This window comes from Macaca fascicularis, chromosome 12 (assembly GCF_037993035.2).
Source record: "Macaca fascicularis isolate 582-1 chromosome 12, T2T-MFA8v1.1".
NCBI lineage: Eukaryota > Metazoa > Chordata > Mammalia > Primates > Cercopithecidae > Macaca > Macaca fascicularis.
The window spans coordinates 129,191,300-129,213,335 of record NC_088386.1 but is presented as its reverse complement, the minus strand read 5'-3'; the positions used below and the strand labels follow the sequence as shown (position 1 = coordinate 129,213,335).

General features: G+C 45.6%; 1 protein-coding gene across 6 annotated transcripts in view; it reads right to left on the bottom strand.

The window, feature by feature from the left end:
- The window catches only part of ATG16L1 (autophagy related 16 like 1), a 46,874-nt gene extending 25,769 nt beyond the window's left edge, over window positions 1–21,105 (bottom strand). For all 6 annotated transcript variants that reach the window (XR_012421571.1, XR_012421572.1, XR_012421573.1 and 3 more), the window contains exons 1-6: window positions 20,833–21,105; window positions 15,934–16,027; window positions 8,703–8,808; window positions 7,874–7,947; window positions 6,799–7,050; window positions 1,374–1,439 (exon numbers count right to left, since the gene is read on the bottom strand). Coding sequence is in view for 3 of the 6 variants with exons in the window: in XM_005574646.4 (XP_005574703.1) it covers window positions 1,374–1,439; window positions 6,799–7,050; window positions 7,874–7,947; window positions 8,703–8,808; window positions 15,934–16,027; window positions 20,833–20,947 (707 nt within the window). In the remaining 3 variants the exon portion in view is untranslated. The remainder of the gene's footprint in view (window positions 1–1,373; window positions 1,440–6,798; window positions 7,051–7,873; window positions 7,948–8,702; window positions 8,809–15,933; window positions 16,028–20,832) is intronic.
- Window positions 21,106–22,036: the final 931 nt, after the last annotated feature.

Here is a 22,036-nt window from a genome sequence, read left to right as displayed (position 1 = left end):
AATACAAAATTAGCTGAGCGTGGTGGCGCATGACTGTAATGCCAGCTACTTGGAAGGCTGAGGCAGGAGAATCACTTACACCCGGGAGGTGGAGGTTGTGGTGTGCGGAGATCGCACTATTGCACTTTAGCCTGGGCAACAAGAGTGAAACTCTGTCTCAAAATAAAATAAAATAACAGGCCTTTACAGCCCTGTATTTGCATCCTACCTCGGCCCCTTCCTGTATGATCTTGGGCAGGATGCTCAACCTGTCTAAACTGTCACAGTCAACCTGGTTATGCAAATGACACTTTTATAAACTGTTATTTTGAAGAAACCAAATATCATTTCCAGGTCAACTATTTATTTACTTTGTGACTTGGGAAAATACAACTGAGATAAATCTTCCACATCTGAGTGTGTAGACACACACGTATCCTACACATCTAAAGCAAAGGCATGATATGGGAACCTTTGTTTCTTTATAAATTAAAACGTTAGTTGATGAATGACTCCTAGTTGAATTTAAACCCCTCCTCTTATAAGGAATCAACCAACATTTTAAAAAAATAGTGGATCGTAACTCTAAAACTATATTCCAAAACACATTTCAATAGAAAAGAAACATCCTAGAGCAAAGGAAACTGTTTTCTGCCACTATCAAAGCTTCAAATCTCGGAGAAGATACCCCACCTTAACTTGTAGGCAGACTAGGAAAAGCTCCAGAGCTAGTTCAATTCCTTCTGTTCCAAGAGCTCTTAGTTTTCACTTATGTTTCCACTTTAAGTTACAAACCAAAGGGAGCAAGGAGGGAAAAAACAAGCAAAACAACAGGAACAACCCCACCGCAGCATCACATGGCAGGCACAGTGGAGAGGCAGAAAACTGATCGTTCAAAGCGCCATCAGGAAACTGCAAGGCAGTAATGTGTACCGAGCGCAGGAAGTTAGAATTCACATTCACAGCTGATGAACAGAAACTTTTCAGAAGGTTGTTTGGTGGTATGTTCCAAAAGTTTTGACCCACCAAATTTTATTTTCAATAATCTATCTCAAGTAAGTAATCAGAAATAGGGTCAAAGGCCATATTAGTACATTATTTGTAAGTGAGAAATCAGAAGCCACCAAAATACAATTAAAATGATATATGAATGTTAGTTCTGAGTGGTGGAAGAATTGTATGGTTTCATTTTCTTCCTTTAAGTATTCTTTCTAAAATCTGTAAGATGATTTTACAGAAATAAAAACATTAGAAGCTATGATCACACCACTGCACTCCAGCCTGGGCAACAGAGCAAGACCCTGTCTCAAAAAAAACAAAAACAAAACGAAACAAAACTTTTAAGAGAGCCAAACTCTCAGGAGCATGGTTTCGATTCATTTATCTTTACTTACTGTTCGACTGGTAGAGGTTCCTTTGCTGCTTCTGCAAGCTCTTTCTGTAGCCGGGCTTGCCGCCTCCTGTTTTGAGAAAAAAAAAAAAAAGCCCACCATTTATGTCTGCTTAAGAAAGCATGGGGTTTGGGCTCTCCAGAAGCTACCAGTTCTAATAACACATTCAGTGCATGTGAAATAACAACTACCCTGAGCAAAATACTCAAAGTCACAAGCCCAAACTCATAACATCAGTGAGGCTCCCTTTTTAAATGGTTTCGGAGTAAAGCCTAGAAGACAGATAGGTCACATTATTAGAGAAAGCAGTGAACTGGTAAAGGAGGAGGCCTGCCTTCTGGGACCCAGGGTCTCTTAGGATAGACACGTGCCTCAGACTCACTGAGGGTTAGTCATGGTTGTGGCTTAAGTTTTCTGAAGCAAATAGTCTTATACAGGTTGAGCATCCATTACTTGAAATGTTTGGGACTACAAGTGTTTCAGATTTTTCATTTTCTCAGATTTCGAAGTTTTGCATAAACATGATATGAATCTTGAGGACGGGATCCAGGTCTAAACATGAAATTCAGTTGAATTGACGGTAAATCGGAAATCTGAAATGCTCCAATGAGTACTTCGAGTGTCATGCTGGTACTCAAGAAGTTTCAGATTCTGGAGCATTGTGGAGTCTGCGATACGGGATGCTCAACCTGCATTCACACACCCACAGCATGATTACTAACAGTGACGATTTACCTAGGACTTCCCCGTACCTGACATTGTTAATTACTTTACAGACTTTAACTCATTTAAGCCTTATAACAACCTTTTGAGGTAAATACCATTATTGCCACCTATAAAAGAGGAAACTGAGGTATAGTGAGATTCTTCAACTGTCAAAATTTACGTAACATTAGAAACTTTAGGCCGGGCGCGGTGGCTCAAGCCTGTAATCCCAGCACTTTGGGAGGCCGAGACGGGCGGATCACGAGGTCAGGAGATCGAGACCATCCTGGCTAACACGGTGAAACCCCGTCTCTACTAAAAAAAATACAAAAAACTAGCCGGGCGAGGTGGCGGGCGCCTGTAGTCCCAGCTACTTGGGAGGCTGAGGCAGGAGAATGGTGTGAACCCAGGAGGCGGAGCTTGCAGTGAGCTGAGATCCGGCCACTGCACTCCAGCCTGGGCGACAGAGCGAGACTCCGTCTCAAAAAAAATAAAAAAAAAAAACAAAACAACAACAACAAAAAAAAGAAACTTTAATAGAAGTCTTGGCTGTGACAAATTTTACCATGGTCAAAGTTTCATCCACTAACTCCCCTTCTCAGAATCATTTTTGTCTCTCATTCAAGTCCTAAATTCAGAAACTCCCTAACTTCTAACCCTGACCTCACACTCTCTTCTTTGACAAATTTCACTTCTAACTATGGCTATACCTGTTAGGTGGAGGACTCCTAATTTAGAACTCCAGCAATGCTACTGAGCTGCAATCAAGAATTCTGCTGAACTTTCTCTTAACTTCTACCTAGTGATAATTCTCAAAATGAAGGTAAGTCCTCTAGGCAGTATAGCAGAATCTTGGGAAGGGGTGTGGGCATAGCTTTAAAAGTACAATACGCTTTTGATTTTATACCTCGAAGACGAAAAATAACTTTTACAGGGCAAATTACCAAAAATACAATTTATCCAAATTTTCTTACCTGGAAGAGACAACCTGTGAACTCTCTTCGAGGAAAAACAAGAGTCTCAGTATGAGGTGTGTGAGTACCACTACTCTATGATTAAAGCACTTGTTGATTGTCTGATATCTACTTTCTATAACTTTAGGTTATAGAAATATATGCAACGTGGGGATAAAAACTTGACCTAGGGTCACAGGGAGAGGAAACCACCACCTGTCATCAGGGTTTCTTTTTTTTTTTTTTTGAGACAGAGTCTCGCTCTGTCGCCCAGGCTGGAGTGCAGTGGCGCAATCTCGGCTCACTGCAAGCTCCGCCTCCCGGGTTCACGCCATTCTCCTGCCTCAGCCTCCTGGTAGCTGGGACTACAGGCGCCCGCCACCGCGCCCGGCTAATTTTTTGTATTTTTAGTAGAAACGGGGTTTCACCGTGGTCTCAATCTCCTGACCTTGTGATCCGCCCGCCTCGGCCTCCCAAAGTGCTGGGATTACAGGCGTGAGCCACCGCGCCCGGCCAGGGTTTCATCACTATAGCTGAAAGGAAAGGTCTTCAATAGTTCAGAGTCTGTCTCTGTCACCCCGGCTGGAGGGCAGTGGCATCATCTCAGCTCACTGCAATCTCCCCTTCCTGTGTTCAAGCGATTCTCCCGTCTCAGCCTCCTGAGTAGCTGGGATTACAGGCACCCGCCACTACATCCAGCTAATTTCTGTGTTTTTAGTAGAGATGGGGTTTTTCCATGTTGGCCAGGCTGGTCTTGAACTCCTGACCTCAGGTGATCCACCTGCCTCGGCTTCCCAAAGTGCTGGGATTACAGGCGGGAATCACCGCACCCGGCCCCGAGTGCATCTTATGAAGCAGTCACTGTGCCTGACCGCAGGGACACGTGGCAGCATAGGGAAGGAGGCAGTGTGTGAAGAGCTATTTCAAAACAGTGTGCTACATATGGCCCAGGTAAACCACAGCTGCCCGAAGCAGGAAGATGAGGGACATCTAAGCTGGGGAGGCAGGAAGTGGGTAATGAGGCGGGAAGGTTTCTAGGAGGAGAATCTACCTAAGCAAATGAAGACTCCTCAGGCCCGACATCTGCAATCACATGATACCTCCGAGTGCACATCCCTAGGAAGATGCTTCAAAGGGTGGGCTAGGGAATGAGGACCCCGTCCACTGCACTGCTCAGGGGCTCTTCCTTGACATCGCCACACATCTCCCCAACTTCTCCCTCTAGCAGCCTCTCAGCTGACGTGAACGTGCAACCTAGCAGCATCTAGCTCACCTGAGGCCCCTAACACCCTCACACTTCTGACAGGTTCCATGGCATAAGCCAAACAAGTCTGCTTCAAGTAAATGTGAGACAGAACAATACAAAAAGGACAGCTTACTTTCTCTTAATAGAAACCAGAAAATTAGAAAATACAGGTAAGTATAAAATGAGAAATCAAAAACCATAATCTCACCACCCCCAAACATCAACACCAGTAACAGTACATGTAATTCCTTCCAGTCATTTTTTTAAAAAAGTATACAAAATTGGAATCATTTGTATGAAAACATTTTGTGTCCTATTTTTGGTTATATTAATTTTAGGCATTTTCCACAGCACTAAATATTCTTTTTGTTTTGCTTTTGCTAGAGCCTAGTGGCATGATATTTGGCTCACTGTAACTTCCACCTCCCAGGTTCAAGCGATTCTCCTGCCTCAGCCTTCTGAGTAGCTGGAATTACAGGCATGCGCCACCAAGCCCGGCTAATTTTTTTATTTTTAGTAGAGACGGGATTTCACCATGTTGGCCAGGCTGGTCTCGAATTCCTAACCTCAAGTGATTCACCTTCCTTGGCCTCCCAAAGTGCTGGGATTACAGTCAGCCACCACACCGGGCCAATCTTACACCTTCTAACAGTATTTCTGTATCCATTTGCAGCATTTTTGTATCCATTAAGTAATCTCTCTTTAACCTCCCTCCCCACTACTTTTCTCATGCTCTGGTAACCACAGTTATACTCTGTATCTCTAGAACATTTTTCTTTTAGCCCCACAGGTAGAAGCATGCAATATCTGCCTTCCTGTGTCTGGCTTATTTCACTTAATACACTGTCCATCCAAGTGGTTGCAAATGACATGATTTAATTCATTTTTATAGCGAATAATATTCCATTGTGTATATGTACAGCACATTTTCTTTATCCATTAAGCCAATGATGAATATGTAGATTAATCCATATCTTGGCTATTGTGAATGGTGCTGCCACAAACAACGGTAGCGCAGATCATCTCTTTGATATACTAACTTGTTTTTCCATCATCACCCTTTAAAAGACTCTTTCCTATCGTAATTTATTCCCTTTAAAAGACTCTTTCCTATTGTCATTTATTCACTTTTAAATTACCTGGAATAATCTCTTCAAACTCAAAACTACTGATATGGGGATTTAAAAATATGTATGTTCTAATCTGTAGAGCTTTTTTGTTTGTTTCTGGATGGGGTCTCACTCTGTCACTGAGGCTGGAATGCAGTGGCACAACTTTGGCTCAGTGTTGCTTTAAACTACTGGGCTCAAGCGACTCTCCCCCATCAGCCTCCTCAGTAGCTGAGACCACAAGCACATGCCACCATGCTTAGCTTTTGTTTTAGTTTTTTGTTGTTTTTTTTTTGTACAGATGGAGTCTCACTATGTTGCTCAGGCTGCTCTTGAAACTCCTGGTTTTAAGCTATCCTCCTGCCACCGCCTCCCAAAGGGCTGGGATTACAGGCATGAGCTACGTACTGCACCTGGCATCTGCTGAACTTGTTTTAATAGCTTTTCAGCTCATTTTCTTAGGTTTCTAGGTGGACGATCACCCCTTCTTTTCAATGGTTGGTTGGCCAGAACATCCAGATCGGTGTTCTCTATGAGTTGTGAGAGTGAACCTCTCCTTGTTCTCTTGTAGGTTTTAGTAAGTGTATATAGATGGTTGATCAGTGGGCCTTGACCAGGGGATGACTGGACTCTCTGGGGCAGCTTTTAAACACACACATTTCCCACAACAGAGATTCGAATTCCTAATATAACTGATTTCTTGATAATCCACTTTTTAACTCCCACGTCTCAGTAAGTTTCAGATTTATCTTAAACAGACTTAGAAGGATTGCAGTGAATTCTTTAAAAATCTATCAATGGCCAGGCACGGGGGCTCATACCTGTAATTCCAGCACTTTGGGAGGCCGAGGCAGGTGGATCACCTGAGGTCAGGAGTTTGAGACCAGCCTGGCCAATGTGGTAAAACCCCACCTCTACTAAAAATACAACAATTAGCGTATGCCTTAATCTCAGCTACTCAGGAGGCTGAGGCAGGAGAATCACTTGAACCTGGGAGCTGGAGGTTGCAGTGAGCTGAGATCACGCCACTGCACTCCAGCCTGGGCAACAGAGCAAAACTCTGTCTCAAAAAATAAATAAATAAAAATCTATCAATGAGTCTGATTTAGGAATTTCACATCTATATTCATATGAGGTTGTATTATAGCCTCCTTGTGCATTAGCAAGATCAGAATTTTTATATGGACACAAAAAGCTTCACAAAATTATAGGGAAGAATTCTAATTGTGGTTTCTTTCCTTTTTCTAACTCTGGTTTAATTTATATTGTTCAGAATTAGCCTTTCTCCTCGAAACACTGAAAGAATTCCCTGGCAAACCTCCTGCAGTAACTGCCAGGTTTATGTCTTTCTTTGCAAAGACCTAGGTTCTACTCTACTACGGATGGAAACCACTAACTGTGGATTGATAGCCCACCTGGAGTCTTTTTCATTCTCTGCATTGAGCCGATTGGCCTCCTGGGCTTTCTCAGCCATCCACCTGGTGACCAGCTCCTGGTTCTCTTCCGTAGTTTTCCTCAGTTTTTCCTCCAAGGCAGTAAAAGTGATCTGCAGGGCATCATATTCATCCTTCAGGGTCTGGTTGGCTCTTTCAAGGTCACAAAGCTTAGTGCGCAGTTCTAGGCACTCCGTCTCCAGGTCAGAGATAGTCTGCAAACATTCTGCGATTCTGGAAGCATGACATCAGAGGAGGAATAGTACCTCGCCAGAGCCCTGTGCCAGAGCCAGACGGACCTAGCTGCGTGCTTAACACTTTGTGTCTGTTACATCTTTTAGCCAGGCCCATCCCCATGAGGTACAGGATAATCCATTAGGAGAGGAAACACTTAAGGTGAAATTAATCCAATTAACGACTAGGAAAAACACGACGTGAAGGAAGAGAAACATTCAATGCTTAGATTGGTAAAGGGGAGTTAAAAGGAGGCTGGAAACCCTATATATTTCACCAGCTCTGACATTTCCCAAGCAAGAATGCCTGAGCAAGTGCCCTGCCTTTCCAAGCCTCTAGACCCCTTTTCACATATTAAGGAAACCCAAGCACCCCCCACCCCAGCTCCAAGGTCTCAGGATTCAGAGTCCCGATTTATCTTGTCTGTCAGGCTTCTCTCTGATCAGCAACAGTTTTGCTCACAAACTCATTCCCCTTTTCCCAAGGGCCATGCGCTCAGCTATCCTGGCCCTACCACCTCCACCACAGGAACATACCAGCTCCCACACACAGCGGCCATAGGAAAGCTGCTGAGTGTCTCTGGGAAACTTGCAAGAGCCAAGGCGACTTCCCTAGGAGGACGCTAGAAGCTTGTGGGACTATCCTTGCTTTTCCTTCTCAGAGCTGGTAGAAAAGGATCCCAGAGCGTGCATGCACTGAAAATCAAACTCTCGCTAAGTGCACTGTGGCCACTCACTGCCACTGGCCTTGCTCACAAGAGGTCAGCAGAACAAGGACATGGGACCCAATGACCAGGCTCCAAGGAGGCACGGTCTCTACTCACTTTGCTTCATTCATCTGCATCTCCCTGTCCTTCTGCTGCATTTGGTTATTCAGGTCAATCACCAATTGAGCTAACTGGGAGATAAAGAAGAATACTTTTATAAATAAATTTTTAGGACCTCACTTGGAAACTACACAGTGGGTGGCGATTTATATTTAAGAAAGAATAAATGAGCTGGGTGACAGCAAGGAGCCGAGGCACCTATGGGGACACAAAGGGGAACTGTCCCTGCCGCTCCCTGTTGAAGGACAGCTTGGCTGGAATGAGAAGTGTTCCAGATGACTGCCAGGGGCTTGCTGAGGACAACTGTCTACTCCTCAACCTCAGCTACCTTTTTGGAGACTCATTTCTGCTGAAAAGACAATCAATTCAGCTGTATTGATGGTGAACTGTATTTTCCCAAATGGAGCTTTGCTGTAAGACCACCATCCAGGCGAACACATCCCTGGACTTGATTCTTTCTCATGAACGTCTCTGAAATTTCAGGGTTCGTACTGAAAAGCTTTATGAAACCATCAGTGAGGCCTTCAGCAGGCCAGGGAGCAGGCTTTTTTGTTCTTTAAAGCCTCTCCACTCTTGCCCCTCATGCTGATTTTGGAGCATGGTAACTGGCAGCGCTCTCACAGGATGGCCCTTCTGGCAATGGGCCTCAATCTGCCTGGTCTTTTCATTCTGTTTTCCTTGCCCTTTTATTCCTATAGAGGGGGCTTTTGATGCCACATATGGCTAAGGCCGCTGCCAATTCTGGTGAGAAGTGACTGAGCTCCCCCACTCCCCACAGGACTCTCATAGAGGGCAGAGGACAGATGAGGAAAACGGCTAGCTTTACCTCCCCACGTTTCTTGTGTAATTCAGTCAGTTCTTCTTGGTGCTTGATCCTCAGCTGGGCCATTTCTTGTAGCTGACTGTCATTCCATGTCCCGTCATGTCCGGGACTAAATTGGCAAACCAGGCAGATGAAGAGAATGTGCAAAAAAAGGAGGGGAAAAATGAGACTCCAAATCTTTCCAATTAGGCAGTGAAACAACAACTCCAGAAACATGTTCACAAAGCCAATAAACCATTTGGGTGTCTCCAGCAGCTGTGGTTACAGGCACTATGAGTGGAAAGGAGGAGACGTGAAACACGTGGAAAAAAGCAAAGCAACCGTGACCACCAGGCATGTCAAGAATAAAGGGTGGAAAGTTCCTGAATGAAGTCCCAGTAACAGGCACACCGGCTCAGCAAGGACCTGAGTGCCGATGATGCAGCAGTGAGTGCAGGGCTCTGCTTTCACACAGCTGACAGTCAACTGAGAGCATGTGTGAGGTCAGGAGTCACATGTACTTGCCAAAAACTCCAGGAGAAGAAGAAAGGGAACAGGGGCGGGAGGGCTATTTTAATGTAATTGAGGAGGGTTTCTCCAATGTGACACACAACTAGAGACTGTAAGGAAGTGAGGAACAAGCCATGTGGACCCCTGGGTGAAGGGCCCTCTGGACAGAGGGAGTAGCAGCAGCAGGGCCTGGAGAGGCATACAGCAGGTGGTGTATTTGCAGGAAGGGTGACTGAAGCCCCAGCACAGGGGGACAGAGGAGGTGCGGCCAAGGAGGAGGTGGGGAGATGATGCAGAGCCTTGTGGACCCCTCTGAGGGCTGTGAGGTATACTATACTAGGCGTGAAGGGAAGCTGCTGGAGGGCTCTGAGCAGCTGAATGACTTAGGTTTTAAAAGGAGAGCAGATTGCATGGGGGTAAGGGCTGAAATAGGAAGACCAGCCAGCAGGCTACTGCAAAGTGCAAACATGGGACAGTGCAGCCCAGACCAGGGTGGGAGCAGTGAGGTGAGATACTGTCTGATTCTAAATCCATTCCAAAGACAGTGCTAACAGGACTTGACTTTGAATTGGGTATGGGGTGTGAAGAAAGATAGAGTCAAGGATGACTCAATACTTTTGGCCTGAGCAACTGGTAGAAGGCAGGTGTCAGCCACTGAAATGCGCAAGACTGTGGGAGGAGCAGGTTTTGGGGGAGGCCTGAAGAGTTCAGTTGTGGCCAGTCAAGTGAAAACTGAGTATTGCCAAATGGAAACTGAGTATTAAGAATCCGGGCCGGGCGTGGTGGCTCAAGCCTGTAATCCCAGCACTTTGGGAGGCCCAGACGGGCGGATCACAAGGTCAGGAGATCGAGACCATCCTGGCTAACACGGCGAAACCCCGTCTCTACTAAAAACACAAAAAATTAGCCGGGCGAGGTGGCGGCGCCTGTGGTCCCAGCTACTCGGGAGGCTGAGGCAGGAGAATGGCGTAAACCCGGGAGGCGGAGCTTGCAGTGAGCTGAGATCCGGCCACTGCACTCCAGCCTGGGCGACAGAGCGAGACTCCGTCTCAAAAAAAAAAAAAAAAAGAATCCGAACCTCGGCCGGGCTCGGTGGCTCAAGCCTGTAATCCCAGCACTTTGGGAGGCCGAGACGGGTGGATCACGAGGTCAGGAGATTGAGACCATCCCGGCTAACATGATGAAACCCCATCTCTACTAAAAAAAAATACAAAAAACTAGCCGGGAGAGGTGGCGGGCGCCCGTAGTCCCAGCTACTTGGGAGGCTGAGGCAGGAGAATGGCATAAACCTGGGAGGGGAAGCTTGCAGTGAGCTGAGATCTGGCCACTGCACTCCAGCCTGGGCGACAGAGCGAGACTCCGTCTCAAAAAAAAAAAAAGAGTCCGAACCTCAGGGAGAAGTCCAAGCTAGAGGCTAACATGTAGACACTGTCAGCAAATAGATGTGCCTAAGGCCACGGGAGTGAGTTCAGATCACCTCCAGAATCAATGCAGTTTTGGAATCTTTGCCAAGTGTTTGCATGGTATCTCAGAAACAGCAGAAGACAACTAGAACTGTGGATTTATAGTTCGAGAGAAGGCTGGTGTCACAGGTGAGAATTATCAGATTATAGTGAGTAGCTGAAATCAGTGCCTAGGGAAAGCTTGTAGATGGAGAAAAGGAATAAGGCTGGACACTAGGATACTAACATCTGAAGAGAGCGGAAAGAACTGCCCACTCCATATGACCTAGAATAAAATAAAAAGAGGGGGATAAAGGTGGCAGTATAGCAGTCTTTCCATCTCTATATGTATTGTTATTACATAGCTAAGCACAAACTAATACCTTATCTTGAGGCAACCTGGTACTTTCCCAATCTTAGCCCAAGAAGTAATGCCAAGAGATTAGAAAGCAGAACACACTTTACATGAAACTATCCTAAATTAGGCAGAATAATTATCAAATCTTCCCCACCTTTTAAAAAAGTATTGAGATGGTATCTATGTTGCAAAGGCTGGCCTTGAACTCCTGGACTCAAGCATGTAGGACGTGGTCCCGCCTTCCAAGGAGCTGGCTAGCTATAGAACAGATTCATGAAATAAAAACTAACAACAGGCCGGGCGCGGTGGCTCATGCCTGTAATTCCAGCACTTTGGGAGGCCGAGGCAGGCGCAATAACGAGGTCAGGAGATCGAGACCATCCTGGCTAACACAGTGAAACCCCGTCTCTACTAAAAATACAAAAAATTAGCTGGGCGTGGTGGCAGGCGTCTGTAGTACCACCTACTCAGGAGGCTGAGGCAGGAGAACGGCGTGAACCCGGGAGGCGGAGGTTGCAGTGAGCTGAGACTGCGCCACTGCCCTCCAGCCTGGGCGACAGAGCGAGACTCCGTCTCAAAAAAAAAAAAAAAAACTAAAACTAACAACATAAAGAAAAACAAAAGTGTATCAAAGAGTGATGAGAGAAAGTGTTAATCATGTTCAGAGGCAAAGATTTCCCCAGACAAGGATGGTTTCATTTTGGGAGGGGTTTCCCAAGAGGAACTAAAGTAGGAATCTCCTAGGAAGGGCAAAATGGAGGCAAGATCATCAGGCAGAGGGGCCTCAGGATTAGATGCTTAAACTTCAAAGTCTACCAAGACACAGAACTCAACAGAAATGCTAGGAGAGACTCAGGCAAGCAGGATACAGCTCTTTCCACGACCCAAAGCCTCCAAGGACTTCCTATTTTACTTACAATGAATATCATCAGCCCATGAAGGTGCTTTGGCAAGTAGAAAAAAACAATCACTCGGAGGGCATCTGTGTTTCAAGCACAGATTCCTGCAGCCCGCTAACAGGTGATCTGCCTTCCTAGCAAGGCCCAGCAATCTGCATTTCTCACTTTCTGTGCACTGGTGATGGGAATGTTGCTGGTTCCAGGAAGTCTGAGTAGCAGTAAAGGTGGCAGTGCTCAAACTTTAGAGGTCACTAGAATCACCCAAAGCATTTCTGAAAACACAGATTACCAGGTCCCACCCCTGGAGTTTCTAATAGAAAAGGTCTGAGATGGGGCCCAAGAATCTTTGTTTCTAACAACTTCCCAGAAGATGCCACTAGTCCAGGAACCATGCTTAGAATAAACAATTTTGAGGCTGAAAAGTTTGATTTTAAACTGTAGGCAAAGTGATGAAAATACTTAAGAGAAAGTCTGATAAATGATGCAGATGACTATTTAAGCACAGTGTGCACTGTTTTACGGTTAATTAGGATGAGACAGGCAGGGACTTTGGAGAGACAGGAAGGAGGGGAAAGGAAACCAATGAAGTGCCCAGCTTCTGTGAACACCCTTACATGCTCTAGCAAATGTCCCTTTGAGTTGGTCTCCCCCACTAGACTCTACTCCTCCTCAGAGCAGGGACTCTGGCTTACTCATCTCTACACCCCTAATGCCCAGCCCACACTGCGGTCACAGAAGTCTATTGAGTGAATGAGGCTCTCACCACAGTCTGGGAATAAGAAGATAAATAAACAAAGGAGGTGGCAAAATAAATGTAAACCAAAGGATGCAAGAGGCTAGGGGGTGGAGAACCAATGGGCTTGGTGAATATGGGGAATATGAGGAATAAAGGAAAGTGGGGAGGGGAAGATATAGAGGGAAGAAGGAACCATAGATGACTTGTGGAAAACAACGATACCGTGAATGGAAACAAAGAAGTCAGGAGGGCAGACTTATTATGGATAACATTTGTATAAACGGAAAGACCGAACAAGGGGTAACCTGATGAAGCCCACCATTCAACCTGCCTTGCCTGCTTTTCATCACTTTTTTCTAGTTCCAAACTCCCACTAACAAGTCAAGTTGCCAAACAATACATAACTAAACTCCCACTAGCTTCCTTGTAAATAATAACTGACTGTGGCTCACTACAATAACTGGTGCTTAAAGTTTTTCTCCAGGAACTAGGAGGCAGCTCTTGCTCATTAAAGCCGGCTGAGACCCCCAACCCTTCAACTGGGCCTGTGTGAATGCCCAAGAGGTGATCAGAGGGCCAAAACACTCCTCCCTCAGATGGTGCTAATGCCACCATTTTCTGCATGTGTCCTATGAGGAACCACATAGCTAGATTATGCTTGCATGGAAGCCCCAATGACCTCATCTTTCCTACCCACCAGTCACCTCTTCCCGCACTTTAGACCACCCTGCTTTCTACTGCATAAGTACCCCCATCCCTATTTTCAAGGAGGTGGATTTGAGACCTGTTCTCCTGCCTCCTTGCTTGGCCATGTTATGAATAAACTCTCACAAAACCCATCATCTCAGTGATTAATTTGCTGTGAGTGGGCTGAATGAACCTGATTTATAACAAGACCTCCAACTAAATGACCATCCCACTGGATGTGATGGCTCATGCCTGTAAACCCAACACTAATGGAAGGTTGAGGAGGGAGGATCACTTAAGCCCAGGAGTAAAGACCGGGCTGGGTAACATAGTGAGACCCCTATCTCTACAAAAAATTAAAAAATTAGACCGGCATGGTGGTGCACACCTGCAGTCTCTAAGCTACTTAGAAGGCTAAGGCAGGAGGATTGCTTAAGCCCCGGAGGTTGAGGCTGCGGTAAGCCATGATCATGCCGCTGCACTCCAGCCTGGGCGACAGAGAGATACTCTGCCTCAAAAAAGACTATCCTAGTGAAATTCAGCCAAAAGAACTGCTGCATATTCCAAGCACATGAGTTTGGCTAACAGATAAAGAATACAAGAATACAGTCACCAAGGGTTTAATCAGATAGAAATGTTTTTAGTTTTCAATTGGATGAATTTAGATGAAAATGGTGAAACAGCATTATCTACACCTAAAGTTAACCAAAATACTAAAACTAATATCTTAAGTACTACAGAAGGCCTCCCAGGGCCACAGTCAGGCAAGATCTCCTGAACTGTTACAAAGCAAGGACGGAAGTGAGGCCCTGCCAAGCTATCTGTTCTCTGGTATCTTTCCCACTCCGTACTCTACCAGGAGATCATCCTGCCCGATGAGGAGACTACAGCTACCATTTCTAGACACCATAAATCACCAACCTTGTTTTTACAATTGCTAAATTGTGGAGATTTCAGAGAAATAATGGTTACTGTTCCCATACCAAATTTAACATGCAAACACAACGAATATTATGGCAGAGAACAGTAAGACTTCAAATATACATAAATGCACACAAATGACCCAGTAAACACAAATACGCCAGCATGAACAAGTACGTATCTCATGAAATATTCTATTAATACACACACACACACACACACATAGATATATATATTTTTGGCATGGAGTCTTGCTCTGTCACTCAGGCTGCAGTGCAGTGGTGTGATCTTGGCTCACTGCAAACTCCGCCTCCCAGGTTCAAGCAATTCTCTGCCTCAGCCTCCCAGGTAGCTGGGATTACAGGCGCCTGCCACCAGGCCTGGCTAATTTTTGTATTTTTAGTAGAGACGGGGTTTCACCATCTCGGCCAGGCTGGTATTGAACTCCTGACCTCGTGATCCACCCGCCTCAGCCTTTCAAAGTGCTGGGATTACAGGTGTGAGCCACCGCGCCCAGCACACACTGATATTTTTCTAATCTAGTTCTTAAAGAAAAATAAGAGCTTATTGCAATCTGCTCACTTCTGATGTTCCTCTACTTACTGAGGCTAAGTCCCTTTAAACCCATCAGAAGTTGAAAATATATAGTAGGTTGAGAATATATTCAATACATCTCACCTACTGAGTATCATAGGTTACACTTACATTAGCCTACAGTTGGGCGAAATCATCTAACACAAAGCCTATTTTATAATAAGTTGTTGAATATCTCATGCAATTTATTGAATACTAAACTGAAGGGGAAAAAACGGAACCGTTGGATGGATACTCAAAGTACAGTTCTACTGAAAGTGTATCACTTCTGCACTATTATAAAGGTGAAAAATTGTAAGCTGGCCAGCATGGTGGCTCACGCCTGTAATCCCAACACTTTCAGAAGCTGAGGTAGGTGGATCATTTGACCTCAAGTGGTCGAGACCAGCCTGGCCAACGTGGTGAAACCCTGCCTCTACTAAAAATACAAAAACTAGCCAGGTGTGGTGGTGGGCACCTGTCATCCCAGCTATCTGGGAGGCTGAGGCAGGAGAATTGCTTGAACCCGGGAGGTGGAGGTTGCAGGCTGCGGTGAGCTGAGATTGCGCCACTGCACTTCAGCCTGGGTGACAGAGCGAGACACTCTCAAAAAAGAAAAAAAAAAAGAAAAAGAAAAATTGTAAGTTGAACCACTGCAAGTTGGGGACCATTTGTATGTTGAAAAAAACACCAACCTAAAAAAGATCAAATAGACCCATACTGCACAAAAGCAATTTTTGTGTATGTACCAATCAATCTTATATTAATATGATCTACAAAAACCTGCTCAGAAATACTTAACTTGTCTGTGATTATTTAAAAACAAACAAAGAAACAAAAAACATGAACCCTGGCAGGTTAGATGAGAAACTGACGTAGGGTTACCACATGAACCTGCCTTAAGAAATTTCTCAAGCTGAGAGCACTGTACTGACAATAACCTTTCTAGGTATGTACATACCTTTTAAAAAACAATTTTAATTACACGGTTTTAGTTCTTACTTGAAAGGAGCTGACAAAAACCGGAACACAAAATAGTACTTGATTTGCTTTTAAATTAGAGAAGTGACAACTGAACTGAGATAAATCTCATTAGAGACACAAATAATATAGGTTAGTTTCAAAATACCTTATCTCATGCCTGTTTGGTACGTCATGTTTTTCAGCCTGTAGTTTCTGGGCCAACACTGAATGAAGATCAGACTTTTCCAGCAATTTGTTATCTATTAAAATAAAGAAGTCAGAAATTAAGTTATTATAACATATGTACACTTGCTAGGTACCTACCTTGTCATGCATTGAAGAATAAAATACAGGAACATACATTCCTCAGCCATAGTAACCTACAGAATCACCTGCAAGAATGTCTTCTCTATTAAAGGGAGCTGAAAATGCTTCCTACCCCTGAAGTTATTTGTTTCTACCTTGGGAGGAAAAAAGAAAAAGAACCACACGAAACACAATGGCAAAGTGAAATGCTATGGACCTTTAAGTACTACAGGAGAACTTTACCATAATTGACACATTAAATTACTTTTTAGGTCAGGGAACTAGAAATAAAAATAAATGACAGTTCCCAACATGAAGGAGTTACCATTTAATTCAGTCAAGTATAAAAAGGTACAGAGAATACACTCTGTACTCATTTTTATGAATGGTGTCACAGGTGGTGATATATGAGTTAAGTCTTAAGAGAAGATGATGGAGGCCGGGCGCGGTGGCTCAAGCCTGTAATCCCAGCACTTTGGGAGGCCGAGGCGGGCGGATCACGAGGTCAGGAGATCGAGACTATCCTGGCTAACATGGTGAAACCCCGTCTCTACTAAAAATACAAAAAACTAGCCGGGCGTGGTGGCGGGCGCCTGTAGTCTCAGCTACTTGGGAGGCTGAGGCGGGAGAATGGCGTGAACCCGGGAGGCGGAGTTTGCAGTGAGCCGAGATCACGCCACTGCACTCCAGCCTGGGAGACACAGCAAGACTCCGTCTCAAAAAAAAAAAAAAAAAAAAAAAAAAAAAAAAAAAGAGAAGATGATGGGCCACGCAGAAGGAATAACAGAGTCTTTTGGTAAGTGGCTGGAAATAAAGGTTGGAGCCAACACTGGAAAAAGCAGGATCAGAAATTTAGACTTCTTACTGGCAATGATGAAATAAGAAATTATAAAAGCAGGCAGTTACATTAACAGATCCGTATTGGTAAAAAGTCAAAGATTATTCTGAGACTCCTCGCTCAGGCAACTGGGCAGAGGATGCTAACGTGTGAGAGAACACAGGAGGGGAGAGCTAAGAGAGGAAATGAGTTCTCTTTCCAAACATAATCAATTTGACAGGAGACAGAGTACAGAAACTCAAAAGACAGGATGAGAAAGAACATGGAGTTAAGAGTAATACGCACAGCCGGGCGCGGTGGCTCAAGCCTGTAATCCCAGCACTTTGGGAGGCCGAGACGGGCGGATCACGAGGTCAGGAGATCGAGACCATCCTGGCTAACACGGTGAAACCCCGTCTCTACTAAAAAATACAAAAAACTAGCCGGGCGCGGTGGTGGGCGCCTGTAGTCCCAGCTACTCGGGAGGCTGAGGCAGGAGAATGGCGTGAACCCGGGAGGCGGAGCTTGCAGTGAGCTGAGATCCGGCCACTGCACTCCAGCCTGGGCGGCAGAGCGAGACTCCGTCTCAAAAAAAAAAAAAGAGTACTACGCACACAGGCCAGGCGCAGTGGCTCACGCCAGTAATCTCAGCACTTTGGAAGGCAGAGGAAGGCGGATTACCTGAGGTCAGGAGTTCGAGAACAGCCTGGCCAACATGGTGAAACTACTAAAAATACAAAAATTAGCCAGGCATGGTGGCACTTGCCCGTAGTCCCAGCTACTAGGGAAGCTGAGGCACGAGAATCGCTTGAACCCGGGAGGCAGAGGTTGCAGTGAGCTGAGATCGCGCCATTAAACTCCAGCCTGGGCGACAGAGCAAGACTCTGTCTCTAAATAAATAAATAAATAAATAAAATGAAATAAAAAATAAGAGTAATAGGCATACAGGCACCGTTAAGATCAGATATGGGTACCGGTTCTGCAGGTACCAAGCAGAATAAGACAGGGTTTATGCTAGTGACTATTCCTGTTAAAAGAGCTTGTTTCTCTTTTAAAGAGTCTTGAGTCCCACTTCCTGATATCTGAAAACAGAATTCCTGGGTAGAAACACTCTCATCTGTATTAGTCAAATGAATTAGCTCAGCCAAACTGGGCATTGGTTTCAACCTGGGACATCATGATCAAGAGAAAGGTTTAAAATCCACCAGTGTCAAAGGGCTCTAGTAAGATCTTCAGATGTTAAACCAAAGCTTGGTGCCCTGTGATAATTTTAGGTTCTTTCAAAAAACAGAGGCATTCAAAAGAAGTCCTTCTCAAAGGTTGCTCCCTGAAGAGAAGGCTGGAGACAGAGGGAAGCCTTTCCCCTCCCCCTACAGCTTCTTTCCACCGTTCTCTTCAGACTCAAAGGCACCGACTGAACAGGGAACAGACTCCAGGTTGATGGAGGGTCAGAACTTGACTGGCCTGGGGAGGCTGGAATGAGCGAATGAAGGTGTTTCACAAACTATAATAGAAACGATCTCCCTAAACGTCAATCTCTCCACCTAAACAGAAGATCTTAACAAGCAAAGGCTGTCTCACTCTCCTGTTCATTGTTAGCTTCTCATCCCAGTCTCCTCTCCTGGTCCCTCAGGCAAGCATTACTGGCTACTCTAGTACCTTTTAAAGCTATCTTCTTTCCACAACTGACCTCTTATTCTGACTGTTCTACATGTTCCTGTCCCATCAAGATGCCATTTTCAAAGCGCAGGAAAACATTGCATTTGTGTCAAGAGATAATGCTTTACAATTACAGGCTATTATTATACAGATGGCTTTGAAAGCATTATATGCACAGCACTGTTTTTATGAAGTGGGCAGGGCAAGCTTCATTCCCATTTTATAGATGAGGCAAAACAGATTCAGAAAGTAACTGAAAAGGTTCAGTGAGGGGTGAGTCAAGCCTCCAACCCAATTTGACTTTCAAAGGATATTAGCTTTTAAAGCATAAGCACCCAATAAACACCTAATGAACTGATTTATATCATCTGTCAGGGAATCATGTTTTGAGTAAGAGGGACTTGTGCTTCTGGCTTTCTGAAACAGTACTGTTCTTCACGGCCTCCTAGAACAGCAAAGCATCCTCTTTCTTCTCAGTTTTGTTAAAACAATGGGTGCAGTGAAAGCAAAGAACCATTTGCTGGGGGAGCCAGTGAGAAAAGCAAATGCAAAAGTTAGTCATCAAGCCTGAGTTCAAATCCCAGTCCTGGCTGGGCTCGGTGGCTCATGCCTGTAATCCCAGCACTTTGGGAGGCCGAGGCAGGTACATCACCTGAGGTCAGGAGTTCAAGATCAGCCTGGCCAACATGGTGAAACCTTGTCTACTAAAAATACAAAAATCAGTCAGGCGTGGTGGTGCTCGCCTATAGTTCCAGCTACTAGGGAGGCTGAGGCAGGAGGATCTCTTGAACCTGGAGGTGGAGGTTGCAGTGAGCTGACATCGCGCCACTGCACTCCAGCCTGGGTGACAGAGCAAGACTCTGTCTCAAAAAAAAAAAAAAAAAAAAAAAAAAAATTCCAGTCCCACTATTAACCTGCTGTGCAACTTCAGAAGTTACCTATTTTCTCTTGGCCTCAGTTCCATGTATGAAAATGGCAATAACAGTTCCTGCTTCATAGATAGAATTTTGGGAAAGATAAAATGAAATAACACATGCAAATAATTACCACAGCACTCAAATTTCTCTGCACAGTAGAGTCATTTGGGAAGCATCAAAAAACACTGATAACTTGGCATGCAGTTCTAGGCTGAATCTCACACACGATACCTGTGTCCTAACTTCATATATTGTGATTTAGTTGGTCGGGGTGTGGCTTGGGATCTGTAATTTTTTAAAGATCTACAGGTGATGCTAATGTGCACCTAAGTTTGAAAACTACTGATTTTGCACAATCAGAATGCAAAAAAGGCAGCAATTTTTTGAATCCCATGATCAACATAACTTGGGAAAGTTGTCAGGTTTACTTTCAGGGACAGATGGAACCACCTTAGGACCATTACAATTTAGGTAAAGGTACAAAAATTTTTGTACCCTTAAGCTGCAAGCAGTAAGCGGAAAGACAACCACCTCTTTCATACTGAAGATTTCAGTAACAGCAAAGGTTCTGTCCCACCTAAAAGAGATTAAGAATCAAAATGTATGATAACGCCAAGGTGGGGCCGGAATTATAGGCTCACGCCTATAATCCCAGCACTTTGGTAGGCCGGGGTGGGAAGATCGCTTGAGACCAGGAGTTGGAGACCAGCCTGGGAAACACAGTGAACCCTCGTTCCAAAAAAAAGACTTTTTTAAAAATTAGCCGAGCGTGGTGGTGCGCGTCTGTAATCCCAGTTACTCGGGAGGCTTAGATGCGAGGATCACTTGAGCCTGGGAGTTTCAGGCTGCAGTGAGCCGTGATCTCCGCCACTGCACTCCAGCCTCGGCGACAGAGCGAGACCCTGATCCCCTGTCCCTCTTTCCCCGCAAAAAAAACACCAAGGTAGAGTAAGGGAAGTAAGTTTGAGATATCAAAGGCCACCCGTTCCAGTGCATTGAGAAGGCAATGTTAATTCAGCGACTTAAAGTCAACGACCGTTTCATTAACCTGACCCCATAAATGGGATGTTTCTGGGACCTATTTAAGTGCATAAGCGTTGTGTGAGCTGCTGGGATTCACAAATACAAACACGAACTGTGCCTCCCCACAAAGATCGCACAGTTTAGCAGGGAAAATCCTCCAAAGATAAAACACAAGTTAGAAAAAACATTTAAAAGGCTTGGGACGTCCCAAGCGCGGGGTACCCGGGGCGGCCGCCAAGCGTGAGGGCGGCGCCGGGGACTCGGCCTCAGCTTTCCGCGGGCGCCCCGCATGCCTCCGCGGGACCCGCCCGCCCCGCTCCCAGCCCGCACCGGCGCCGCTCACACTGCAGGATGATCTCCTCGAACGCCTGTCTCTGCAGCCGGTCCCGGCGCCTCAGTTCCTCCGAGATGTGCCGCTTCCAGCGGGGGAAGTCAGCGGCGCGGAGGCCCGACGACATGTCGCTTCCTGTCCCGGCACCTCAGCGCCACCGATGCGACCGGGGGCTGGCGGTCGCGGCCTGCAGCATGAGGCAACCAGCGGACGCGGGAAAGCCGGCAATCCCGGAGCTCACCTCCACACACTGACCGTCCCCGAGGCCATCCGGGACGGTCTTCCGGCTCCTGCCGGAAATGATTTGCCAGAGGGCCGGAAGACCCTCCCCCTCACCCGACGTATCACGCCGCACGGGCTCAGGGGCCGGTGCCTACGCAAGGCGCTCGCTAGTGACGCCGGCCTGTAGCCGGAAGCGTCAGAGGCAGAGAGGTGGCCGCTTGGGGGCGTCCGGGCCCCGCGCAAGGCACAGCTCCGGGCGGGAAGGAGGCGGGAAAGGGGCCGCTTCCTCCTAAGTGCTTACTTTTGCTGCTTTTCAACCCTTTTCGTGTTTTCTTTCTTGGCCTGTTTCCCCCAACATTTTTTTTTTAAATCGCAGTTTAGGAACAAATGGGGTTCCCTCCCTTCATAGTAGCTCTGTGACTGTGGATGATGGCAGCCTCCCTAAGCCTCAGTTGTCAGGTAATCTGTAAACTGGGGTCAGTAGTGATACCTACCTCAGAAGGTTGTCACGAATAGTAAAAAGAAAAACCCATGTAATGCAGTCAGCACTGTGCTTGGCACAGGGGAAACCTAAGTTTACAAAGACACTCGGTGTCTTCCCAAGGCCTACCCTGACAGCAGGAGCGTTGCCATCTTGGATAACTGCCACCATTTTAAGTTCCCCTTGATTAAAAAGCCACCTAAATCCAACCCAAAAACATGAGCCTAATGGTAATGTCCGCATAACCAGAAACATTCCAACCCTAAGATAAACCCCCTTCCAACCAGAAACATGCCAACCAGGAGATAGCCTCCCCTCTGATCAGAGACTTTCCAACCCTGCAATAAACTTTCCCTCATATAGAAACATTACGAACCTGCAATAAGCTCACCGCTTCGTAAACCCTTAAACACCCTTAGTGTGTAAGAGAAAATGCTCCTGACCAAAATCGACAAGGAGCCTCTCTCAGGTTTATTCTCCAAAATAAACCTGTCTTTGACTGTTAAGGTCCTT